At 39.1% G+C, this 27,597-nt stretch overlaps 1 protein-coding gene across 1 annotated transcript; it reads left to right on the forward strand.

Annotated features, from left to right (window-relative positions):
* Positions 1-1,087: 1,087 nt before the first annotated feature.
* BMX (BMX non-receptor tyrosine kinase) lies at positions 1,088-27,597 on the forward strand. Its single transcript, XM_075083868.1, has 17 exons — positions 1,088-1,225; positions 2,194-2,298; positions 4,492-4,573; positions 6,225-6,344; positions 8,117-8,178; positions 12,894-13,072; positions 16,149-16,208; positions 16,985-17,039; positions 18,287-18,366; positions 19,017-19,144; positions 19,566-19,640; positions 20,381-20,552; positions 21,477-21,693; positions 23,388-23,452; positions 24,391-24,509; positions 26,449-26,606; positions 27,523-27,597. The coding sequence occupies exons 1-17, from the start codon at positions 1,088-1,090 to the stop codon at positions 27,595-27,597; spliced, it is 1,890 nt and encodes a 629-aa protein (XP_074939969.1).

The following is a 27,597-nucleotide window of genomic DNA, read 5'->3' on the forward strand; positions in this document are numbered from 1 at the left end:
GATGTTGCATGTCATGGCAAGACTGCCTTTAAGCTGACTCACCAGTGGCGCTAATGTACACTGGTCTGTCCAGAAGGGAGTTGGTGGAAGGTGTAAATAGGCATCCTGTCCACAGGGAGGGTAGGCAGGTGCCCACGGTGGAGTAATGGCTAGTAAAGCCCCCCTTTTCCTCTTCAGACTGCTCCTACTAGATATTTGTTACTTTTTGGGTTCAGATAGGATTCGGTGGATAGATCATGTGGGTGTGACAAGCACCATGCAAATATTCTCTTTCTGCTGGGTTCTCTGTAGTGAGCAGGGACATAGCAAAGTGGGTAGCTTAGCACAACACCTCCCTTTGGAGCCCCAGACCGTACAGGGCAAAGGACCTGACCTACTTTCTTCACATTTGGGTAAGATAACCTGAAACTATACTAAACTTGTAGAAATATGAGGGATCTCATTCTTCTTGGCATGATATCAAGACTAAGAAAAAATACATAGTTATAAGTGTATATGTATATATGTGTGGTGCAAGAATGTTTTTACTTTTTGATCTTATCTATGTGTTCCATAAACATGCACTTGTTTCAGCTGAAAGAAAGAAATGGGAAATTTCCAGTTCAGGAAACACACTTGTCAGCACTAGGTATGTTCTTCTGGTCTGTAAATAGGAGGGTTTTCTTTTTTGTTTTCATTCTCTTTGCTGCTGTAACGGCTTCCGTGTTATGCTGCAGATGTAATATATTCGTGCATAAACCAAACTCTGCTCTTTGCCAGGAAGGGTGCATGGCTTTGAAAGGAGAGATCCTCCTTTTAAATGATCTCTTACTTTTGAAGTAACAGAGATGCCTTGTTAGAACTACAGTATATATGTAGCTAAATTTTTTTATACTATAATTGTTTTTACTGAGTTAATAGCTAAACAACCTCATTTGTTTAAGCAGTACTAAACACACACTTTGTGACCATATATTACTGTAAAATTTTATAAAACAGAGGACAATTGCACTTAATATATTCATTATTGCAGTTTCTATAATTGGTGTTGCTATGTTTATTAATAGTAGTAATAAAAGTAACTATGATGTTCTTTTAGGGAAATATAATGGAAAAGGAAATAATTCTAGAAGAACTTCTTTTAAAGAAGTCACAACAGAAGAAAAAAATATCACCAATTAATTACAAGAAAAGGTTGTTTGTTCTGACAAAAGCAAACGTTTCTTATTATGAATATGACAAAGGGGTAAGAAATAATTTTTTTAAGTAAATTGTTCTAAGAATTTCCGGTGTCACCTTGTTCCTCTGGTTTTCTTCTGGGAAACTTGATTAGACATTATGTGTTAGAACAACAGGTGTGCTTTGTTTTGAGTAGAATTATAGGGTATCAAATCCCAGTTTCATTTCAGGAAAACACTGAGCCGCAGGCTTAAGAGTGTCTCTATTCAGAACAACTCTTACTGTTGTGCTTACCATTAAGCATCTGCTTGTGTCCTTCCAAAGAGAACTTAAGCAGGTAATTAACACTGACATATGTTTACACACTGTCTTGAATAGGGATGTTTTCCTTGTTCAGGCTTCCCTCTGAACTGACGTAAATAACTGGCTTCAGAAGTTACTTGTACGAGGCATAATTAGTTCAGAATCTCATCCCTCAGCTGCACAAAACAGATGGTTAAACTATCTTTGTTTCCTAAGGAGTGACTTTATATCACAAAAGGGTGGCTTTTCACTCAGCTCTCCCACCAGAAATGCAAATTTATGTCCCAGGCAACTTATTTTAAAGTTTTTGCTACTTTTCATACATTTGGACTCCTGTGACTTCCATCCCGTTACAAAACTGCAGGGAAGCTCAGTGAGAATGCCACAGCGAGGCTTCTGGTTTGCCCTTAAGGTATTTTCCTCTTCATTCTTCCTTCTTCTTTCCTCCTAGTCCCCTCTTCTGCCTTGTACTCCTGCAGTTGCAGCAAGTGCTTTCTCAGATGTAGGGCTGTGTCCTGTAATTCTTGTCACTGACTTAAAAAGGAATTTGATCAATACATTTGATGCAGGTAGGGCACCGGGAGGTTTATACTGCCTTTCTTTTAAAGTTTAACTGACCTGAAGCTATGGCTTATACAGCTTGAAACACGAAACTGTACAAAATCGTAAAACTAGAATATTTTATGTTGTGTTAATGTTAGTTTACAGTCTGCTGTGTTTTTTCCCTTTTAGAAAAAAGGAAGCAAAAAGGGGTCAATTGAGATTGAGAAAATCCGATGTGTTGAGACAGTGAATCTTGAGGAATCAACACCTCCTGAGAGGCAATATCCTTTTCAGGTTAGCCATGAAATTTGTTTCATTTACATTTCATGTGGAATATGCCGGTAATCCTAAGGTTACACTTAGTGTTCCTGTCCTCAGTGGTGATACTAGATATTGCTGAGTGCTACTGATATTACAGCAAATAGAAAATCAGTCCCTATTACTGAAGTTGTGACTTTGCTGAAATATTTTTAATTGACAGTGGTAGAATTTAGATCAAGTTTTGGCTTTTTTGTGTTCAAAGGTCTGTCAGATATTTGCTTTAGGATTATCTGGAATCTATAGATCCCTTCACTAGGTGATCATTAGTTATTTTAAGGCAGAACTAAGCACTTTAAAACTCTTATTTTAATTCTTACTTTCTCTTTCCATGCAAATGTGCGACTGTCAGGAAATCCAAGGCTAAACCTTGTATCAGAAGATGCAGCTGCACAAAGCACTACACATGCTCCAGAATTAAATGTGATGAGAAAACTTCAAATTTGCTGCCTTTCATCTGTCCCAGTTGCCCAGCTCAGGTTCCTCCTGGGGCCTCCATCAATCTCAGTTCTATGGGCAGTGGGACATGCAGATGTGAGAAGCGTCCACAGATCCCCTTCTCGAGTGCCACTGCTAAACAGTGCAACCGCAAGCGGCAGGCTGCTAGAGTGAACAACGGGGTTGCCGAATAGTGCATTAATCCATGACCCCACAATAACTGCCATGCCCAAGAACAACATCATGAGAGATACTTCTCTGCCTTGTTGATCCCAGGTGTCATTCCAGTCTTCCTTTCCCTTCTTCCTCCCCCAGTTTTGTTGCACTGAATGACACATTTATTTTAAATTAGTGTATTTATGTCAGGAATGCATAATCCAGTTAAGCAGGGAAAAGAGTGTATGCTATAGTTACAGGGTGGAGGACCCTGTTCTGGGAAACGATGTCTAAAAAGGACTTCAGGATCATGATAACTGAGTACAAATTCCCCTTGTGATGCTGTGGCCAAAGGAGCTAATGGCATCCTTGGCCATGGAAGCAGGCATATATTGAGTAAAAGCACTCAATATGTTTTGACACTACTGTGATTGCCAGGAGAATATTGTGTCTAGTTCTGGTGACTATAATTGAAGAAAGATGTTGTAAACTGAAGAGAGGTCAAAGGAGATACTTGGCAATGACTAATAGATTGGATAGATAACACGTTGAAGAGCAAAGCTAGCAGGGCTCCACCATTTAACTAAATAAAGAGACAGGAAGTAAATTGATCAGTCATGTATACTTACCAGTGGGAGTACACATTTAATGACAAGGGCTCTTCAGTCTAACGAATGTAATGGAATGCCAATACACTGGCATTTGAAAAGCAGTGCACACAAGGGAAATGAAACCCTGACCTAACACAGGCACACACACAGAGTCAGCCCAGTACTAAATGTGATCCAAAAAAAGCAAAGCAGATGTTAGTAATTATTAGGTAGGCATCAAACGGAGCTAGCAGAAGATGGGCTGAAAACAAGCAAAAGCAGCTGACACTTCATATTGTGTAGCTAAGCTGTAGGACTACTTACTGCAGGATGTTGTAGATACTAGCTATTAGGTTAAAAAGACAACTGAACAAATTCATAGAAGAAAAGTACCTCTCAAAGGGTATTATGTATAAATGCATCACCTTTGGCTCAGGATTCCCTGATCACTGTACAGCTGCCCTGAGCATATACTCTGCCTCAGTATTTGTCACTGGACACTGTCAGGAATGTGTTCCTGGCCTCAGTGAGCATTCAGTCTGGCTTTGAGTAACACGATCCAAAAGCTGGAAGGTGAATCTGGAAAAACTGCAGTGGAAAGAAAGAGTTTATATGTGGGCTATAAGGTCTTTCTTACACAGAAGATGGGAATATCCAGAAATATTCAATACTGTTCTTTGTTTCTGCAGCTGTGCTTTAGGACACGATTCACTTTGGTTAAGGTGGTATATATTTATATAAACATATTTATATCTGTATTTATACTTATATTTATAGTTATATTTACTCATATTAAATATGAAGTATCTATACGAAACAGCAATAATATGTGACCTCTGAGAAACTTTACTAAGTTATGAACTTCAGTGTGGGTCCAGAAAGCCTGTTTTTTCAGCTCCTGTCACCTTCTCCTTTCCCCTCCTGCACAGTAGCATGTTTTCAGTCAGTACACTGTCACCATGCTGGCTTTTCCAACGTCTTCCAGATTGTGTACAAGGGTGGCATTCTCTACATCTATGCCTCTAATGAAAAGAGCCGGGAGCGGTGGCTTGCAGCTTTGCATAAAGGTAACAGTATTGCTTTGTGTACCAAAATATCCAAATAACATGAGGAGAGATAGGAAAATGCTCCTGCCCATCATTCTGTGCAATTCTTTGTCACCTGTTTGTAGTCTCATTCATACTTCCACATGGACTGATTGAAATGCATGGTATTTTTGAGAACTGATTAAAAATTTTAAAGGCTGAAAGTTTTTGTAAGAAATAAGGCAAAATAAAGCTTAGTTTTATGCTTTTCATGGGCATTTTAAAATCTTCATCATACGTTCAGCCTTTACCAATGCAGGTTAATAGAGCACAAGCATTCCTGATGTGGCTAGCATAGCGCTTAGCTGCATTAACGCCATTTTGATAACCAGTACTGCTAGTGCTTTTTCCTTTGTATTTTCCTCTTCTTTTTTCAGGGAAATTTCTATTGTTTTCAATGAAGCAAAAGCACAGTCATGAAAAGCAGAAAACTGTGTCCCTGTGTAACTCCAGTGAAGGGAAAAACCTCACATTGAATAAGGCAGCCCTCACACGTGCTGGCCGTTGTAGAAACAAAAATAGGCAATCTGTAATGGGCTGTGAATGAACTTGTAAGCCCATGTGTGAGCTACCTCTCTGTTTGTGACTCCCCTTGCATATACAGAAGTGAGAGTATATCAATTAATTTGCCAATGTTATGGAGAACGTGGACCAGAAGAAGAATGGGAAGCATTCAGCAAACTAACTACATCGAGCCTTCTAGAAACCAAGATTTTCAGTAATTTTTTTGAAAACAAAATATCTGAAGAAAAAGGTTGTGTAATTGATATATTTTGTAATGCTCATGACACAAATAACAACATAAGTATTTGACTGCCTACAAGCCTCTTAAAAAGTGTGTAAAAACCACTTGTTGCCAAGGGCTGCCCTGATCCTTTTGCTGCTCTCTCACATGCTAAGGAATCTTAGGTTTTCCATGGCTCGCTGCAGCAGAGCTGAGAAAGCCAGTCCTGAAATAATCAGTTTTTAAAGTCTCACTCTACACCTTCTACATTTCTTTAGATATGGATCCAATGTATCACTAGCACAGTGAGACTACTGGGGCCATTTTCCTAGAGTAAACCAGTTCTCTGAATATAAAATAGACATTTCTGTGACAGTGTTTCCTTTTGGTGTGCTTAAATAAGAAATGTGTTTTAACAAAAATATGTTAGTTTGGATTTGCCATCTGGGTATTGAGTATCTTTTCTGATACTGAGTATTGGTTAATATAATTTTCTTACAGTAGGTAGTTGTAGGAAACTATTCAGCATATTTTGATATATGAAAATGTTTTCTTTTCATTAGTTTTATTATTGATAATAAAATCTTTCTTAGATCCATGACTTTGAATCATAGCTGTTGGATCCTGTTTTGGCTTTGGGTGCTTTGTTGGATTGTACTGTATCTCTTTTTTGACACCCAGGTTTCTTTCTCAAAGAAACAGGTAGCTGAGGGGTATGGATTTCAGACTTGGGTTTGCATAGAGGAATACAGTATAGAGGTAAAAATGTGGCTGGGATGTGTGCCTAGAGCTAGGAGTTGATAAGCACTCCGGGGTCCCATGGTTTAGTGCAGCAGACTCTATTGATCATAAGGCACATTCCCATGTTGCAGCCTGTCATGTTTTCTTTGGTTTCTTTGTGCTTTCCAGAAATTAAAGACAATTCTGATTTACTAAACAAGTACCATAAAGGATTCTTCATTGACGGGCAGTTTCTCTGTTGCAACCAGACCTGTAAAGCAGCCCCTGGATGTACAATCTGGGAGAAATGTAATGTGTTCTTTTATTTCATTGATTAGTCTCACTGATGTTTTTCACAATATTGCCAAATCACATGGACATTTAAGGCAGCGTAATCAATATAAAAGTTATTCTGCTTACACCTTTTCACATATGTGCTAAGCATCTTTTAACATCATAGCCACTATACATTGTAGCTTATGGTATAACTGGGGGAAGTAGTACACTCAATTATATCTGCTGTGTTTGATCAAAAAGTTAGTGACATTTTAACCTGCAAAATAAACCAGGTGGAATTATTTTTCTCCTTATTCTTAAGATCTCTAGTTAAATTGTAACATTATGCTGTAAGTCCCTTCTAGCAATGAGGTCCCATAAGCTGAATGGGTAGAAACAATGGGAGTTCAGCACAGAATTGTGTATGAATGAGTGTAAACCAATACTGTTTCATAACAAAATAGAAGTAAAACTATTATATTAATATATAACTATATGATTTTTTTTCTAAACAGTGTGATTTAACTCGCAGCAGGTTGGGGTTTTTTTTATTTTAACATGCTTTCCTAAAGTATTTTTGTAGAACATATCAGTTATTTAGGGGGTTAGGTTTTATATGTAAAGACTGAGAGAGGAAAATTTGTAAAGCGGTTCCCTCCTAGGTTTCACATGTTCATGTCTGTGTACATGCTTAACAGTGAAAGGCCACACTTGGGAAAGGGAACAGCAGTTTATGAGTATTTGGGCTTCAGCCTTCTAAAGCTTGATTATTTGGAATTGTAGAGCACTGTTAGATCCATTGATTTCAATCATGATTGAACCTTAGTCTTAAGCATTTACAGTCACAATCAAAAAAGTATGAACCCAAAATTAAAAGTTAAATCAAAAAAATGTAGGTGTGAGCAGTTAGGAACCTGATTTAAATCTGTGAGACTGACTGTAACAGTATAGCATTTGCTTCTGAAAATTGAAATTAATGATATAGGTTATCTACTATTACTACAGGATTCATCATTATAGAACACTAGATGATGTAAAGAGTTGTCAGCTGACTTGTAACAGCAATGTGATTAGCATACCTAGCTTCAAAACCACTTGTTAAAAAAGCACCTAATGCCATGAAACCTCCCATTAGTGGCAAAGACAAGGAAATACTTCATTATCAATCATGGATCTCTTAGCCAAGAGAAGAATTAAAAAGAGAATTTTTGTATATTGAATGCTTAATTTATGCCTGAGATAATAATGCATGCAGGATAATGTGCTGTATCTACTCTAAATTTGTTCCTAAATAAGTTCCTGAGGCTGCTAACAGAGATGTGCACAGGGAGACTGTCTGTGTAGGGACGACTCCAGACAGCCTCAGCCTTGTAACCGCTGGGTAATTGAAAGCAGTATTTCTTAATCACTGCTTCATAGACTAAAAGTGTCAATTAAATTATTAAAAAAACCAAAACCCAAAAAACCCACCCCAGAATAAAAATAAAGCATACATGTGTTTCCCTCTGTATACAATCAAATAAGCTAATAGAACTGGGAAATCCACAGAGCTAAATACAACCACAAATTTCCCTGAATTTGTGTTTTGGCAAAGATGGGGTTTTTAAAGATATTAAGATAGTGCTTGAATTAAGAGAAGGTTGGAAAATATAGAGCTAAAGCAGGTTGATACCTCAGGGAGGTGAAATGTCAGCTGTTACGATGCTGTAGCTGCCACTGTATAGATCTGCAAGTCAGAAAGCCTCATGAAATAAAACCTTACTTAAATTCATTGCTTTTTTATTTTATTTCTTCCTCTTATCTAGATGTGACTCTGTGTTGCACAACTGGGTCTGTGAAACCACTGCCTCCAGTCCCTCAAACGCTGGTAAGTGAAAACATTTGAGTATCTGACTACTGGAAAAGAGCCGGCATCCAAATGGTAGGGAGGGCTGTGGGATGGGATGGAGAATTGCAAACGGACCCTCACTGGAAGCTGGCATAGACCTCTAATCTGCAGTGCAGCTTCAGCATCCTTGTGTCCACCAGAATGTCAGAGGGAAGGACTCATCTCCCTCTTCCATGGTCTGTAAATGGCAAACTGGGAAAGTCTCAGCCACATTCAGTTCATTTTAACGTGCTCTTGGCAGTACTGGGATGTCTTTTATTTCACCTATTTCCTGTGAGATCAGGGAATGCCATAAAAATTAGCTGTCTAGTGTGTAGGAGGTCCCCATTCCTAGAGATGCCAAAAACTCCCCTCCACCACCCTCCCCAGTGAAAATGGTGCTCATAGTATTTGGAGAAAACATTGTAACTGAAGACGTAAACAAATATACCTGCTTTGCATGGGTGAGAAATGGTCGATGAACTGCATTTATCTCAGGCAAGTCCCACATTGTGCTGCTCTGGGGTTGGGTCAGGAATACAGATTGCTGGTTAGGAATGTCTGTTTAGCCCACCTTTACAGAGACAGCCTCTAAGTCAATAAAGTGAGAAGTGCATCTGAGTTCTTTATGTGCTCTTGCCTAAATCTTGACTTTATATAGGAGAGAAATCCAGGAGTGTGGTGTCCCACCAGCACCCACTGGGCCTTGCCATGTCTCTGAGAAAGCCAGGCTTTCACAGACCCAAAGAGGAAAACAGGACACCATGGTGCCAAAAGCACTGCTTGTGCTTAGTTCTGCTTGAGTCCTCTAGCAATTTCTAGGTGAAGAAGGGCAATGGTTGGCAGGGTTAAGAATAAAAGCAAGACTGGAAGATCTGCTTCTATGCTGATTTCCTCATCTATCGCCTCCAGTACAAATACAAGAGCAATCATGGTGTCTTTGGCCTTGGTTATATGGCCCAGCCTAATTATTGAGGTTTGTAGGTGGAAATGAAGTAACAATGAGAAGAGAATAGAAAAGAAAAAAGTGGCTTAAGTTACAATGTTTTTGTCTATTTAAAAAAGGACTAACAGTATGGTCTGTCTGTGTATTCACAGATCATTACCCCAGCCTCCTGTAAATTAAACCAGATTGGGTTTCAAATCATGGGATTTTAAAATTTTTACTTCCTGCTTTAATTTCATTTGTCTTCTGTTCTGTACCTTTAGAATACAGTCTGGGTCTATCTCCTAGCCTGTCTCTATTAATCAGAAAGTAACTTTAAAAAAAACAAGAAAAAAATCTGGAATTTTTGTGTGTACAGTTGACATGAAAAGCCAAGGCTTTAAGAAACACAGATTATCAAGAGACAGAAGATAAAATCACAAGAGCTGTAAAACAGAGCTTTAAGAAAAATAATAATAAAACCTTGGAAAGAAGCTATGAATAAAGAACCTTTTGACATTTTTTCTGATAATGAGATTTGAAAGTAATAGCATTGTGAACATGCAGCAGCATAACTTGTTTTGAATACCATGGTCTGTTTTGCCTGGCTCCCATCAGGAGATGCTTTGTCTATCTGGAGAGATCATCAGCCATGCAAATCTGCTTCTGACCATGCTGGCTTCTGCTAGGCCTTTATGATTTATTATTATTATCTGCCTGGGTTCAGAGAAGATATTTTGAAAGGGAAATTTAAAAAGCAGGGACATGACAGTTTTCAGATGGGTACTTCTAAAACAAGTTCCGTAAATGCAGATATAATAACTACCACCTCTGGTTAGAACAACTTGTCTTCATTTTCCCAAGCCATATGATATAATCAGGTTAATAAGGCTAATTCTGAATTCTCTTGGTGAGGTACAGTCTGATTTAGTCACAGAGCTACTTCCTTAAGCTCTCAGCACATTTTTACTTTGCCCTTCCATCTACTCGGTTTGATCATCAGAGGTACCACTGTACCCCAGCCCTCCTTTTGCCTATGTCAGTTCATGTCCCTCACCTCACCAGCCTCTGCAAGCCTTGCTCCCTTGCTTTATTCCCAGCTGACCAGAGGGGCTACTTTGGCACCTTGGCAAAACAGACCAGAGGAATTACATTTTTGTGTGAGGCATTACTTCTGCGTGCTTACATCCTGCAGCTTTGATGCCTCTTTCTCTTTCATCAGTTCAGCATTGTATGTCTAGCCTCCCACAGAGGAGTTGGTTCCTAAAGAGTGATGCTGTTACAAAGAATAGTGGGCACAAAGCTCCCTTCATTGGAACCAGTGGGTACTTCACCTGTGCTTTGATAACAGCAGGAAGCAGGAGCTTCCTGCCTGAGAAACACTTTCACCGCTGCTGGTGCCTGGCATCCGCTGTCTTTGCAACGGCAAATGATTCACGTAGGTCAGACGAATACTGCAGTAGATTAGATAGAAGTCCACTGAGTCCACACACATATCTTCTCATGTTTATGTGTTGGACAAGTTTTATGGGAGCTGAAGTGATCCAGGACATGCTTCCAGCTGTACGGTAGGGGTGCCATTCTGCAGATAGTAACTGTTCCCCATATGCACATCACAGCTGAATCTCAGGCTGTCACCTATGGCTCTCTACAGATGATAGTGGCACAGTCATCAATATGAAAACCACAATAATATCACTGTCAGCATAAAGGAAATAATAAGATCCACTCAGTTACTATTAGGAAATGCTCTGGGGCTTTCAGCCAGTGCTGGAAACGGAAAACTGTACATATGGACACAAATCAGGACATTAATCTGTACCAGGTTACAGATTAAGTCCAGAATATTGTCAAATACACATCCAGCAGTGAAACCCAAAGGGATGAAAATCTGATGTGCTCAACTTTGGCTGGTTCTTTTCCCTGACAGGTTGGACAAAGCAAAACTCATTTCTGTGATAATGGTTCTTTATACTGTTTACTTTGGCCAACACTTTGCAATTTCTTCTGTTCACACACAAAGATGAAAGCTCCATCAGAGGTTGACACTCTGATCATTCCACAAGCAAAACACAGGAAATTAAGAAAGAATAATTTAATCTCCAGAAATTACCAAGGCCAAATGTCAGAGGTACACATCAGCTCATAAACACATTTACTGAATATCAGCTTGCTCTAACATCACTACATGCTTTAAAGAGAAAACAGTTTAATCTCTGTATTATAATTTCTCCATCTTTCTGACAACCTCACGCAACTCTAGTTCTGTCATTATCCCACAAAGCAAATGGTCGGTCTAAGCCTTGAATCCTGCTTAACACAGACCCTCCAGCTATAAGCTCCTTTCTACCGAAGTCAGGTAGGACCAACAGGAGCCACCCTTACTGGGTTCGAGTAGTAGTTCTTTATGAGTAACAGACCTACTTCTAGTCAAATGAATAGGACCCTGCTGGAGTGATACCTCTTTAAAGAATGAGTATCTCTGCTAGAGCTTAGTGAGATCAGATTGAGACTTTATGTGTTTGCAGGAAGAGATCATGTGTGTCTTCTGGCTCAGTGGACTCAATCAGGCATTCACTTGGCTCTTTGGTTTCTCCTTGTTCAAATTTTTAAAAAGCAAATAAAGAAACAAGCAAATATGCAATGCCATGGTCACTTGGACTTGACTTAAAGGAATCACAGCCTGCTTCAGGACACTTGGCATTTTTCCCTGGCATTGCATTACAGTGGCATTTGGAGCTTCTTTTCCTGAGTCTTTCTTATTTTATTATTTTCTCTCATCCTTTGCTGTCAGTGTTTTGTGTGTAGTTTTCTCTGCTTTTAAAGAATTGTGATGTCTGGATTTTCTCAGTTATTACATTTCTCTTATTTCTAAATGCCTTTGAGTGCCTTAATTTTAGATGCCCTTTCGCGTATGGTTAGGCTGATGTCACCTAACTTTAATGCCAGTCTTCTCATCCAAGTCATTTGTGTAGACGTCATCAACAACCAGTGATGAGAGGTAGACACTTCTGTAGGATGACATATTTCACATGAAGACATGGGTCAAAGCTAGGTAAGATGAACCCCATAGTTACATACCTACACTTGTTTAACCCTGCACAGGAAAAGTTAGGCACCAAGGAGTGGGACTGCTTATACCCAACATGCTTAGTAAAGAAACATCAGTAAAACATGGTAAGGAAAGGGAATGATTTAGAATGAACGTAGCTTTTTGCTTTCAGCAATTAGTGGTAACAATTGGCTAATGCTTGTCATGCTTCATGGTAAGTAATGTTACCTATTGATCAAATGCCATTCAAAAAAACAGTTATTTTATAATACTGTGATGGGGTCTTTTGATACAACAAGACATCATCGCACTTAGTTATAGTAAAGCACAATTTGATGGTGTGGTGTCCAAAGCACATGAATTGCAACTGTTCATTAAGTAGTATCAGCTTCAGATAAGTGGCAGGGAGTCAAGTCTATCGTGTAATCCTGGTAATGAGAGCTTCCTATTACAGCAGTGTCAGTCTCCACTCAGAGTTAATTGCTTCTGGTGTCATTACCATGGAACTTGGTTCTGTTCTTAACTGCCTCACAAATGTGGACAACAGTTTCTGGGCTGTGTTTCTAAACGGATGAGGAAAAAGCTGCTTGCCAGTGCCCATCTTCTTCGCTTTGATTAATTTCCCTAGTATCATTTTACCTGTTGAAGATATAAGTGATCATGTATTTGTCACATGTTATTTCTTACTATACCCTGTTCTGCATCTCCTTATCATTTTACTTCCTCTGTCTTCAAAAGAGGAAACGTAGAAACCTGCTTCAGGTGCTATCCCCATCCAAGCCAGTCCTGAAAATGGCTGTGGCCAAATGCAACTATGAACCCGAAGGAAATTCAGCTATCCAGCTTGTCAGAAGCAATAAATACTACATATTGCAAGAGGAAGATTCTGACTGGTGGAAAGTAAGGGATTTGGATGGGTAAGTATGTGCAGCAGAATACTTTTGTACCATGACCGTAGTCTTCCATGTACCTCATCTTCATAGACAACAATGCAGGCAGTCCTGGTACGTTTCAAGATCTATGTTAGGATTACCCTAGTAGCTTTTGAACCTTCCTCTAGAAGCCTTATTGTCTTCTGTACAACTCCATTTGCATTACCATCCTTGGCTGCCTGTCGGGTAAGATTTACAAGAGACACTGCCTAGTATACTAAGATACTACCCAGTAGCCTTAATTTTGATATGTGCCTAAAGAAGGGCTTGCATATACAAAAGCTGTCCATTTTTTCCAACTATTTAGTTTAAGGGAATAAAAAGATAAAACCTCTCCTCACAGATGTTGCTACTCTTGTTTGCACTAAACCATTTGTAGACAATCACTGTTAATACTGCAATAGCAGTGACAGCAGGGAGACCAGTGAAAACTGCTGAAGCATGAATAATTTCTTACTTCCATCTCTCCCCAGCTTTAGCAATACTTTTCCACAGAGACAGGGCACCTCAACCTGCACAGAACAGAAGAGTTTAATTGTTCTCTTTGAGGTTCACAAGCGGAGGAATCCCCTTCAGCAACTCAAAATAAGCTATTTTTCATTAGTGTCCAGCTGGGGCAGAAAAGAGTGTATTTTCCTAAGTTATTAAATGAGAAACAGCTTTAGGAGTATGCTGGAGACAAAGGCAGTGCAACAAACAGGAGCTGCCTGGAAGAATAAGATTGCTTGTCCGTCTCATGATGAGTTTGATTCTATATACTTGATAGAAATGTGGAAAGGAAGAATTTTTGAGCTAGGACATGCCCAAATTGGTTTGGAATAAAATTACTTGATCCACTCATAATTTACTGACAAAGATTACAACTGCAAGGAAACCAACAAATAAAGCAACCTTAACTTAACATAAAGTGTCTACAATTTATAACTCACAGGACTGGCATACTGTTCTGGCTGAAGAAAGCAGCACACAACCCCAGCAATGCAAAGACAATAATAAATTAGTAACTGAGATATGCTCCTAAATGCCTTCACTGGACTGCTTATGGCTATGTAAAAGCATATGATACAGGCAGCTCTGCTTATACAGCCTGAGTAGAGGGCTCTGAGACGAACTAAGGAGCAGAGAGAGATCAAGAGAAAGGGGGACATTTAGAGTTTTTTATTTGGCTTGAGAAACTGAGGCTTTTGTAGTATTCATTCTGTAAGGACAAGTCATAACATATACATCATAACAAAACCTTTAAATTCTGCTTGAAAAAAATGAAGATCTTGTTTTCTTGAATGTAGTAGGAACAAGTGTCAGGAGTTACCTCTTTCACCTGGTTTCATGCACTCTCCATTTTCTTCTCACTGTAGTGAGAGCTGTGTTGAAGAAATTCTTCCTTTCTGTGTCAATCTATATTCAAATATACAATTTATTCCTCCCATTTATTTTTCTGATGGACGCAGCCTACAGCCATCCCCCATACAACTACATACAACTATGGGGGCCTGTTGGCCCCCATAACTTAAGTCCATCATGCCATACTGCCAACTGCTTTAAGTGGTAGCCCAGCTGTCCATATTCACTTAGCCTAGCTTCTCAGTTGCATCTGGCATTGTGTCAGGAAGAGTGCTGAGCCTATCTATTGACTTTCTGCATTCGACCTTGGATGCTCTGCTGGCACCCATTAGTCACTGCCGTCCTTCATCACAGCAGCTGAGATGGCATGTAATGAAATTGTTGAACAGCTGCTCCAATCTTCCATATAATGAAGCCAATCACTGAGGAAGAAGCCATTTCAATGACTAGCGAAGAGAGTACTTCATTGAAATGAAATTTTCTAAAACAAATTACTTCTGTATTTTTCTACATGGTAGGTAAAAGCAGAAATGTTTTAACCATGAGAATTTCTGTTGGTGGCATTCTAAAAAGAGGCTCTCTGATTAATCCCTTTTCCTATTTTAAGTGACCAAATTTAAGATTCAGTCATGTACGATAGCTAAACTGTGAACTGTTTATTTTGCAGGAATGAAGGTTTCGTACCAAGTGCTTATTTGAGAAAGTTATCTCTGAATGATGATGAGCCAAGGTGAATCGATATGCAGCCATCCACTGCCTAAATGTTTTCCTCACCACTCTAGTAAAGATTAGGCAATATCTCTGGAATATATTTCTTTTTAAATAACTTTCTGAGTACTAACCATAAAGTTTCCTGAAAGGTATAGAATCAGATACAATTTGACTCATACATTAATTCATAAAACAACAGTTGAAAATCCTGGTTTTGTTTAAATCAATAGGGTTTTGCCACTGCCTTCAATGATGCTGGGATTTCAACCTTTGTACTCTCACTTCAGCATTAAATCAGCCTTGCTAGCACTCTTGTGCCTTTGTACCCGTGTGAGTAGTCCTGTGCAGGGTAAAGGGAATCCAGGTCTATTGAAGTGATACATTAGACCCATCTTTTCCTTTTTAGTAAGGTGACGTGACATTGTAAGCATTAGATATATGCCTAAGTATTTGAATGAAAATCTGACAGAAACATAGCAGATTGTCTCATAGTTAACCATACTGGACAAGATTCAGAGGTGTCCTTAAAAATACCCCTACTCCCTGTTCTTACAGTATCCCGTAAAAGGCAGCATAAATAAGAATCATCATTATTTCTGCACAAGAGGTTATTTTAGAGGCCCCTTTTTCTGCCACATGAACTCATCCTGTTGTCTGTTATGCTAAGAACATTTATTTGGGAAGTTTAGGATCGTGTGGTTTTGGAAATCTTCCATGTAAATTTTGAAAAGGTAGATGCAATCTCTTCATAAGGTCACTAAAGGGATATGTCGTTTCATTGCCTGTTACAGCATGCACAGAGAGTATTTGGCTTTCCAACACATTGCACAGTGGAGGGGAAAGGCTGTACGAGTGTTTACCAAGTCATAAAGAAATCCAGATAATTAAATATGTCTCAACTTTTTTAAATATGCACCTTAGACCATGGCATAACTACTCAAAAAATACATATAGTATGACTTTTAACCTAAGGAAGGCACTACTTCAGCATGTTGTTTTGTCTTTTCAGCGGAAACTCCAGTGTCAGTGAACAGACATTGGCAGAAGAGCAGAGTATTGCTAAGCATGAGTGAGTATATAGAACATGTCTTCATGAGACCCAAAGATTCTTTGGGCAGAGATTGTCTTTCCACTTTACATGTCCACTATACCTAAAGCAGTAGTATCCTAGAGATGGCTGTCATAATAATGATAATAATGATAGATATTATCATCAGCAACATCCCTGCCTACAGACTTTCAGAGGCATGAATGTATTTGTTTTCAGAAAAAAAAAAAGGCATTTAGACAAATTAGCCTAGTATACTAATAAAGGAACTCTTCATAAAAGTGAACTATTGAAAATACTTCATTGGAGCTCCTTGAACTGATCTGACAGAGCGTATTAGGCTTGTTTCCTCTGTTTGGGATCTCTCAGTTTACTTAAATATTACAATAACCAGAAGGTTCAAGATCAGAGGAGAATTACGCACCTCCCAGGTTTTAGGGAGTCAGCTGCGTTGTGGTCTGCAGGAGACAGAACAAACTACCTCTGGTAGAGCTCCTGGCAGAGCATTAGAGCAGCAGGGTCCTCCTCCAAGGATTTACTGTAAAAAGTCAGAGTCACAGGGTGGGGCCAGATATTACAGGAGAAGAGCCACTGGATGGATGAGAGGAAGCAGAGGGGAGCTAGTGGTTTCCCTTTTATCTCATGGCCTAAAATCACACATGCAGGAAAAGTCCCAGGTCTATCCTCTGGCTTTTAAAAGCAGTTTTGAAAAGATTTTGTCTGGCATTTTTCTGTGTCTGCTGTGCGATATTCAGCAATCAGCCTGTGAATAATAAACCCAATATTTCTCTTTCCAGTTGGTATGCTGATAGTATCTCCCGTACCCAGTCTGAGCAGCTGCTCCGTCAGAAGGTCCTACCTATCCTTTACCACTTGTATATGAACAACCATGGAAATGTTTCTGTGTCTGTTGTGTTTGCTATACTGCGTAGCTAGAGGATGCTGACGCTCTTCAAATAGCTGTAGTATTAGAGTGCTAGAAACTCTTGTGCTAACTCGGTGTCGATAAATAGATCTCCAAAAACGCCTGGATGCGTTAATGGCTCTTCTACATAAATGAACAAATGATGCACCTCTAAAATATGCTTGGAACAAAGCCTCACTGAGTGCATTTCCCCTCAAAGCTCTGCCTTTTGATTCTACCTCTAGGCCTGTGTTGTTTGCTCCGGTGTGGCTCTTTCTGCTGGTTAGTCTAGAGGAATCCTCTGTGACAGTTTTACACTATACAAATATGGAGTAAAAGAAGTTCACCCAGACAAGCAGATAACCCTGAGCAAACTCAGTGCTATGCCCACCGAGCGTTGGCTGCATGCAGCTGACTAAGAGCAAGGATGGACAGCATCACAGGCCTAGTCGGGTGTACAAGTCTTTACAGCAGACAATGGCAGAAGGACTTGTCCATGTACCTTCCTGGAGGAGACCCAGCCTCAGCCATACTTTGCCCTTCAGTGTGCTGTGTAAACAAGTTTTCCTCTTGTGGCTTGCTGCTTTCTCACAGCCAGTCTTATTGGTACACATCCACTAAAAACTTTGATATAACCCAATCCTTTGGGAGTCTTGGTTCAGCATGCTTTCCCTTTGACCTGCATGATACGTTCGGGAATGAAATTCAAGTGTGGCAAATCACTGGAGAAAGGCAGTTATGTCCCAGTCCCAAAAGGCACTGGATACTCCTGGCTCCAGTTAACTTTATTCAGATGGGATGTATGTGGCAGTATTTGGGTCTTATAATGTGTACTGTCTCTGGAGGGAACATGAGGAAGGAGATGGGATTAACAACTCTCCGTCTCCCCAGTCATAAACCTGTGTCTTCGGACAAAAACAAAATTGCAGACTACTTGCTTCATGTCTGGGGTGGGGTACAACTCACCTAATTTAAAACATTTACAGTGAGATACCACAACCAGTTACCTGGACCCTCTTTTTAGTGGAGAGAAATATTTCTGGGGCGTAGTTCATCTTGTCCTAATGTAGTCCTTAAAGGTGGTCAGATGAGTCACGTTTCTCCTCTCCTTTGTGGATATTACAGTGTAAAAGCCTAAAGTTCACTGAAATAAATCCCAACCTCATTGTTCCTTGTAACTTTTTTTTTTAATTAGGGTAAAGAAGGTGCTTTTATGGTTCGGAAATCTAGCCAAGCAGGAATGTATACTGTGTCTGTGTTCAGCAAGGTTCCTGAGTGAGTATCCAAAGAATGTGTACCATTTCTATGAGCATGCTATGGGCATGCTGCTTGGTGTGACTGGTCAACAACAAAATTTCTATATTTTGTGAAAGGTGAACCTTGGGCACATCCAGGTCATATTAGTTACTTGAATTCATACATGATAGTGGCTTCCTGAATGGGGGAATGGAGGTCCAGGATTGTCTCATCTAAACATAGGCATGTAACAGACACATAATCTAGGGGAATAGCGGGGTGTCAAAAGTGAGAGAGAAAGAAGGAAAAGGAAAGTGGAATAGGAAGGGGAAGAGAAAGGAATTTCTTCAAAATTAGTTGTAGAATCATTGCAAGGGCAGCATGTGAAAGTCTTTTGTTCTAGATGTAACTGTTGGGAGACAAGTACTAACCATCAGACTACATTAGAGTATACAGCAGAAGTCTCCAATGTGCTAGAGCCTGTACCACATAGCCAGCAGGAGTTAAGGGGGGAAAAGAAGACTAAGGCAAATACAACAGTTTTCCTGGTTATATCTAGTGCATATTTTTGTTTTTTGGCCAACTGGGGGTGTTGCAGTTCATTCAGCAACTAACTAATCTATTAAGGCATGGGCTGGAAGGCACTTTGCAAGGCTTTGACAGGTACTGCATTTTGTGATGTTTTTCAGAAGTAAAAAAGGAACAGTCAAACATTATCATGTGCACAAAAACCCTGAGAACAAGTATTACCTCGCTGAAAATTACTGTTTTGAATCAATTCCCGAGCTTATACACTACCATCAGCACAATTCGGCCGGTAATCCTATATGTTCTTTCTACTTGATTAGCTTTGGCTTAGGCTTCTGGACTTCTCAGCATTATGGTGAATCTCTTCCAATACTGAATACTTTAAATATTGAAACATCTTTTGGGAGAGTTTGGGTGGAACTTGATCTAACATATGCACAATCCACACAGTTGCTTCCCTTTGCTGTACAGCGCTTTTTGGTATCGTACTACCTCTTCTTGCAATACCTTTGCTGGACTAGCCCTTAAGCACAGAAAATTTTCAGTCTTGTGAAGTGATGCAGCAGCTGATGAATATTGAATACTGAATATCTGTCATTACCTGGATGGTTGTAATATGGCAGGGAGAGGGGGTACTAATTTCCCTGTATTTTATTTGATTTCAGAAGACACGTGCATATACTATAACCTTTAACAAGTTTTCTTTGTAGGTATGGTGACAAGGCTCCGGCACGCAGTGTCTACACAAGTGAATAAAGTCCCATCCACAGCTTCATTAGGAAATGGTATGAAGATAACTTTTCTTTCTGAAACTGGTGTCAGTCTTGGCCACCAAGAAAAGAATAACCAGAAAATCATGACTTTTGCTGCTTTTAGGCTTGCAGAGGGTACAGAATCTTTGTTTGGTGGCCATTTCTGCTTGTCCATGCAGGAGGCAACGTGAGAATTTGGGAAGGATGGTCCTTCAGTCAACAGCTCCTTCTGCAGTTTCCTCTTGTCCAGTGTAGCATCGAGACTTTATGGTTCTATGAAATAGGGTACCCATTCCTACGTGTGCATCTAGTCTACATCCAGGGCAATGTGAATGCAAAGGCATTTTATATCAACTTTTATGCTGTGCCCTTTTTAAGGCATTTTATGTCAGGTCTTATATCAACTGTGCAAGACCTTGCATGCTTCCTTCCCCAGCACATCTGAGTCATGGCCATTCTTTTCCTTCTCCACATTACCTGACACAGTAATACTTGTCCTACAATCTCCTGCAAGAAAATATATCATCATTTGATTCATACATCTTTCTCAAATCTATTTACATGGCTTAAACCTAAGCAGCAGCAAACAACACTTGTAGGGAGTGTAGTTTCCTTCTGTAACTTAAACACAAAGCTGAGAGACAGGTATGTTGCTTCTGTGCTGCATGGTTCTGCAACCCTCCAGAGAAAGTGAAGGGATTGCATGTGGGGGATACAATGCTTGCATCTGTCCATTTTTTTTTTTGCTAAAGGAATTTCTTTTGTCCCACTAGGAATCTGGGAGCTGAAAAGAGAAGAAATTGTCCTGTTGAGAGAGCTAGGGAGTGGTCAGTTTGGACTGGTGTATCTGGGCAAGTGGAAAGGACAATATGATGTGGCCATAAAGATGATTAAAGAGGGAGCAATGTCAGAAGATGAATTCATAGAAGAAGCTCAGACCATGATGTAAGCTATGGCATTGCTTAATTATTTGGAAATAATGATGTCTTTAAACATTAACCAGTACTGTATAGCACACACAGGAAAGAGAATTTCCTCTTAAAATATCATTAAGTAGCACTGACTACGTTAGGCACAAGCTAAATAGGTAGCCATATAGGATATTTGAAGTATTACCAAAAGAACTTCTCAAAGATTGATATGACCATCTACAAAGTTTTCAGTTAACACCTCTTCCACAACTTCAGAGGTTCCACATATGTCACTTAAAACTCTGCTTCATTAGCATTTATAGGGAAATTGTTAGAAAGCTGTTCCTGACATCCTGCAGGTAGGAATGAGAGACAGACCAATAACAGAGAAATGTGAAAAATATGAGCATAAGACTTGAAATTTTAGTCTCTGAAGAGGTAAGGATGTTGGAATTTCCAGTGAAATTCCATGAGACAATAATTGAAGCATATGAATTCAAGAATATTTTGTGTATCTCGTATCCTGAAGGAATGCACTACATTCCTGTCAATTAACGATCTGATAGTAGGATCAGGATTCTCAATATAAAAATTTTGCATCATGGTTTTAGTAGAAAACTTTAAGGTCTAAGGTCCACCCCACCAATGTAGATCTATTTTCTCCCACAGTAAGGCTGCACTTTTGTACTGCTAAATCCTATTTCAGGTTTGAATTATAAAGTTGTCACTCCATCAATACTGAGTCTTCTTTGGACTGTCATCAATACCGAGTTTCAAAGTAATCAGCAGAAAGACGCTCAGTTCTTCTTGGAAAGAAAAATTTGAAGTGTGAGATGGGACTGTATCCAGTCTCAATAATTTATTTCAGTATGTTGTATTAATATTTGAGGAACAAAATTTAAGAAATGCAGAAGAATCTTCATTCATTCTTTGATTATTTTATTTTTATTTATTTCAGGAAACTGAATCATCCCAAACTTGTTAGACTGTACGGTGTATGCTCAAAATCATATCCCATCTATCTAGTGACGGAATACATGCCTAATGGCTGTTTGCTTAGCTATTTAAGGAGTCACGGGAAGGAACTACAACCCCTTCAGCTTCTGGAAATATGTTATGATGTTTGTGATGCTATGGCATTTCTGGAAAGCTGTCAATTCATACACAGAGATTTGGTAAGCTATCCCACGGGAGAAGTGGAACAGGGAAGGTAGGGGGATGACCTAACACTAGGCAGTCCTACCCCTCAGGATCACCCACAGCTGCACTGGCTCTGTTGGCACTCACCCCAGAAACCATTGTGGTCTGCTGAACAGAGACACCCAGCTGGCTCATTACAAGGCAGCTTTGGATGAGCAGCACTGAAGCCACGTGTAAACAGCACTGCCCACAAGCTAATATGCTGTGCTTCATAGCTGAGCTGGGAGGTCTACAGCACTGCATGCTGTGCTCCTGCATTTATGGGCTCTAGCATCAAAGATTTATGCACCACCTGGCAGCACAGATATCCAATTGTAAAATTAGTCCACTGAAGAGAATGGTTCTGTCCAAAGATGCTGCAGTCCTCTGGGAGAAAGTAGTGCAATATTAAAGATTTGGGTCCCTTAAATTTTTTTTTTATGAGCTAGGGATTTATCTAATTGGGAGCTATTTCTCTTATAAAGCAAGTGTGAACACTACTAGGATAAACTGGAATTTACTCTGGTGCATTGCAAGCAGGAGCAGAACTTGAAAGCCTGCAGCTACCTAGCTCTTTTAAATACATTTGTCTGCCAGTTTTCAAGCAAGTATTTCAAGTTGCTTTTGATGAAGGGATCAGACCTTTCAAGGACTTGGACTGAAAGTTTATGCAAAACTTAGCTTTCAAGAATGCTGGCTTTGGGGAAATAAGCCATTACATTATTCGCCTATTAAAAGGGAATCTAGCCAGATTCCTGGTGCATTGTTCTTCAGAGTCAGTAGCAGTATTTTGCCTTCTAACTCTAGATAAAAATATGTTGGAAGATTTGTCACTACTTATGTTACAGACTTGCTTAATTTTCCAACAGGGGTGCAATGTCCTTAGCTAGCATTTTACATGTCTTATTGATGCTTTCAGAGAATTGTCTTTATGTGTAAACAAAGTTGTTAAATCCATACTGCACCAGTTCTCACACTCTGATTCAGAAATCAGGAATACCAGACAACTTAAGTAGCAGAATTCAAGTTGTCAATATAAACTCAGTTTCCTGAAAACTGTCTCTGCAGCATGGGAAAACAGAAATAAAACTTCAGCTTGATTTCATGTTGAAAACTGTAAATGCAAACGGCATCACAGAAATTACTAAGCATGCAGGCAGAGAATACAGCCTTAGATAACTGTTCCTATGTGATCATTTGCAGAACTAGGCCTATATTGAACTTGTCATAAATCAAGCTGTTTAGATCACCTTTCACTGCTCCACTCTGTAGTGCATTGCAAATAATCCAATCAATTTTTTCCCTTTTTGATGCCTTGGTAAATTCTGAGACTACTGAAAAGGACCCTGGAGCAGGATGCCATTTGAAAGACAAGGTTTAGTTTCTGGCTCTGTTGCTGTTTTTCTAGGTGAATGTGTGTTTCTCATCTCTCTTTCCTCCTCCCTCAATGTCCTTATTTGTAAAGCTGGGATAATGGTAAAGAATGTTTTCAATCAGTAGTCAAAAAGTGAAATAAGAGAGCTACTTACTGTTCCCTTACAGTTCCAAACTAAATTGCTTCAATCAAAGAATGTCATTACTCATTGAAATGCTAGAGGACAGAAATTATTATTAGCAAATTACCAAGACATGTTATTTGCTCCCTTTTGTATTTTTTCCACTCATGTCTCTTCTCATTTGCATATTAAAGGCTGCTAGGAACTGTTTGGTTGACAGCAATCTTACCGTGAAAGTATCTGACTTTGGGATGACTAGGTAAGTAAAAGAATCGGGAACCTTGTGAAGCTGCGATATTAGTGTACATACAGCTTACTGGGATTGATCAGGTAGCAACTGGCTTTTAGGAAAGTTAAGCCATGGTGTGTGATACAGCTCTTTGTGTTTCCTTTCCATTAATGGGCATAAGCCATTATGAGGTTAGAATAAAGTCTTTCTGTTGTCTCAAAAAGTTAAGGCTTAAAGGCAAATTGCAGCAGAGAGATTTTACTAGTCATGTTTGTTAAAGAAATCTCAGAGTTTACTTTGTGTACAAGATTTTCACCTAATTTGGGTGCCAAACATCTTAATCAGCAGCCTCAATGGAGAGAAGTTGGAGAGGATGAGCAGCCTAGAGAACATGTCCTCTGAGAAGAGGCTGAGGAGGCAGGCTGCTTAGTCTGGTGAAGAGGAGGCTGAGAGAGGATCTAAAAGCTGCCTATACCTACCTACAGTTACTAATCTAATGGAGCCAAATAAGTCTTATCAGTGCCAGGTGATATGAGGACATCGGCCACATGCAGTAGCTTGGGAAGTTCAAGCTGGAGAGTAAAAGAAGTTGTTTCCCCAGGAGGGTGGTGGGACAGTGAAACATGCCAGTCAGGGAGACTACAAGACTGCAGTCTTTGGAGGCTTTTAAGACTTGGCTACACAGAGCCATGGTTGACCTGATCTATGTTGGGAATAATCCTATTTGAGCAGGAGGCTGGGCTAGAATGACCTTACAGAATCATTTCTATGATTCTGCATTATAAGTTGATAAGACAATAGCAATGATCTGTTCTATAGATTATAGCCAATGCTTCTATCAGGTATCCTTCAGGAATTTGAGATTCTGCCCAGGCTTTTCTTAGGAACCTTGTGATGTACAAGGAAGAAGTAGTCAATAGTATTTCACTGTAACTCGATCACAACCAAGTTTGGTTCTTGCATTGTAGGTACGTTCTGGATGACCTGTACATAAGTTCACTAGGAACCAAGTTTCCAGTGAAGTGGTCAGCACCAGAAGTTTTTCATTACACCAAATACAGCAGCAAGTCAGATGTATGGGCCTTTGGTATGTATGGAATTTGACATATAAATATGTATGCATATATGCTATTACGTTTGGATTTCCTCAGCTTACTAAGAAGAAATGTTAGACATTTACACACTGAAGGAATGTAAAAAGCAGTTACAGCTTATGTTCTTGTTTGATATTTTTATGCATCAAAGCCCTACCATCTTTGGATTTTTTTAGCCCTAGTGTTTTTATTTTAGACACATAGAAACTCTGCCTGCTCCCCATTTGCTATATATGTGTTTAATACGGTAAAGTAAACTGTTGGCAGTGGGGATCAAATGGTATCTTTGGTGTATCCAGACCATAAATCAGTGCCGACCAAGTCAAAAGAGATTTTCTGTTAGTCGCAGAGGTCAGAGTGGACTCTGTGCATAAGCCAGGTGTGGAAAAGTCTGTGTGAGCTGAGTCTCTGTATCTCAGCAAAAATAAGATGTGTTTGCAGGTCATTTTAACCCAAGAATGTCAAACATTTGAACTTCTACTTCGGTGGTTTTCAAGCTTTGATTTACAAATCTCTGGAGCCTGTTCAGTGTTTCTAAAGGTCTGCAAAAGGTATCAAAGGAAAAGGAGCCTTTTGTGAATGGGCTTAAATTCCACTTATGTAGGTTTGCTCCTCCTGTAGGAAAATTTTGGCAGCTATCAAATTGATGAAAGATTGGCATCCCACTGTTCTTGACATTGAACAATGGGGAATAAAGAAGATTAAAAAGTGTTTCCAAATGCTGGGCTGCTGCTTAAACTTCAGCTGGTCTCCCAATAATGATGAATCTGGCAGAGCAGCAGCTCATTCATGCCCTTTACAAGTCATTTATAATATATATGATTAAATCAGAAGTTGGATTTTCTGGTGATATGTTTTCTTTTTGGTCTTATCGATGAAATCCTGGCTCCAGGCTTTATTGTTGTTAACTCTAATATTGTCATTAACTTCAATGAGAAACACTATTTTTCCTTAGGTATTTTCTCGTTTTAACACTACCCATTGATGCAGTGGAAGCAAGGGGAGAGCAGGATCCATCAGGTCTTGTTTGGCTGTTTTTAACTAAAGCGCTTAAAGGGCTAAAGAACTGAACTGAAGTATTTATATCCCAAAAGCAGATGTCAGAGAACAAATAATCTTGGTTTTTAATGTTTTCATCAGGGAAAGCTGGGATTCAGGTACCATTTTATTCTGATCCTGCTGTGATACTACAATGCCCCAGTCGTCAAGCTGGAGGAACATCAAAGATCCAATAAATCTCTTTTTTTAAAAAATCATTACTGCCAGTATTATATGTCAATATTTCATAATTTTTTTTTACTTTATGGTTGGCATGATTATCACATATGTTCAGTTACAAAAAAAAATGTTTCTTGCAAAGCTAGCATTATGAACTAATGATTATGATATTATCCAGTGTTACTACTGGTTCAGTATAATCCAGTTTTTATAGGTATATGTAGGTGACACTATAAAGTATTCAGAAGTCTTTCTGATACCAAAGGAGTATATGTCCCACTCACTTAAAAAAATGATAAAATTTTTTTCTTGTTATTCTGTAAAAACATAGATACCTGTACCTGTCATCTTGTTTTTCCTTTCCTCTCTCTCTGTACACACACACAGATATATCAGGGGATGTTTGTATGTATTTTGTAAAAATTTCAGTCCATGGATAGCTATGTCCTGGGTTTTCTCCATTATTGTCCACATTAAATACATTTTATAACTAACTTTATAATCTAACTTTACCTTCTTCTGCAGTAGAATTTTTTTATATTTGGGTACAGAATCACACTTGTCAGCCATCTCCATACTTGTCTTTGGACAATATTCTCTGTAAAGAGTCTGATCAGTTACATGTTGCATGTATGTCTTGCTCTGGGAAAAGAGGTTATCTTCCATTTCTTAACTTTCATGTCTTGTCTTCCATTGCCATGAACATTTTTGCAGGTATCTTAATGTGGGAGGTGTTCACTTTGGGAAAGCAGCCCTATGAGCTTTATGATAACATGCAGGTGATTGAGAAAATTTCTCAAGGATACAGACTTTATAGACCGCAGCTGGTTTCAGACATCATCTACCAGATAATGTACAACTGCTGGCATGAGGTATGTGTATCTGCACATATAAACTGGAAAAAAACCAAAATAATAGGAGCCACTAGGAGTACCTGCTCATAGCTGAACTAATGTTCATAGTGGAAAATATCCCTTATAAAAGCCATTGCCCGTGTGTAGTACATTCTATATAGCAGCGTACTTCAGGACATTGTTAGAACAGGAAACTGGGGTTTTTTTCAGAACCATGTATTTAAACAAATAAGACTAAAATAACCTACAATATCAACATAATATACAGGATGAGATTCTTCTCACCTAATTTTAATGGTTTAAAATTTGGATGCTGAGCTAAGCTACTTGTCTAAATTTCTTCCATGATTACAGGACCATGGTCATTTGTCCTTTCTATCTTAGCCACCACAGAATAAAAGATACCTGCTTTCCTATACAGACATCTTAAATAGCAAATGTAGATAGGATGTCTACCTTTTTAGATAGCTAAAGTGTGTGAAATAACCCCACCTTTAGAATGAGAAGGATGTGTTACCCCGTCTGTGAATCTTCCAGGAGTTGTAAGTTAAATGCTGATCATGCTCATTTTATTTTGAGAGTTCTGCCTCTTCTGTGCCAAGAATTATGCTGATTTATTGTTCTGCTTTGTCTATATTTTAGTCAGCTGTCCGTGGACCATGACTTGTTTCTCACCAGCAAAAAAGAACTGTTTGGCACATTATTCGTGATACCATGAAATGCCAGTGATGTTTTGGTTTTGGTTTTTTTTTTAATATAATTGTCAGAAAAATGAGAAAAAAACTTAATTTTGAGGACATGTTAATGCAAAGAAATAATATTAAGCTATCACAACATAAGATAGATAAAAAAGTCACTTTAGTTTTCTTTACCTCATAATCACTGAATGATTTCAAAATTAAATAACCATATCCATAACCTTTGCTTCATTTAGCTACCAGAAAAGCGCCCTGCCTTTTATCAGCTCCTAGCATTTTTTGAGGCACTGAGAGAAGACAACAGAGCTTGA

This window comes from Phalacrocorax aristotelis, chromosome 1 (genome assembly GCF_949628215.1).
Source record: "Phalacrocorax aristotelis chromosome 1, bGulAri2.1, whole genome shotgun sequence".
Classification (NCBI taxonomy): domain Eukaryota; kingdom Metazoa; phylum Chordata; class Aves; order Suliformes; family Phalacrocoracidae; genus Phalacrocorax; species Phalacrocorax aristotelis.

Coding starts and splice junctions, on each gene's coding strand:
- BMX (XM_075083868.1), top strand. CDS start 1,088: ATGGAAAAGGAAATAATTCTAGAAGAACTTCTTTTAAAGAAGTCACAA. Junction 8,179..12,893: donor CTCCAGTCCCTCAAACGCTG/GTAAGTGAAAAC, acceptor TGTCTTCAAAAG/AGGAAACGTAGAAACCTGCT. Junction 20,553..21,476: donor GAAGAAGCTCAGACCATGAT/GTAAGCTATGGC, acceptor TATTTATTTCAG/GAAACTGAATCATCCCAAAC.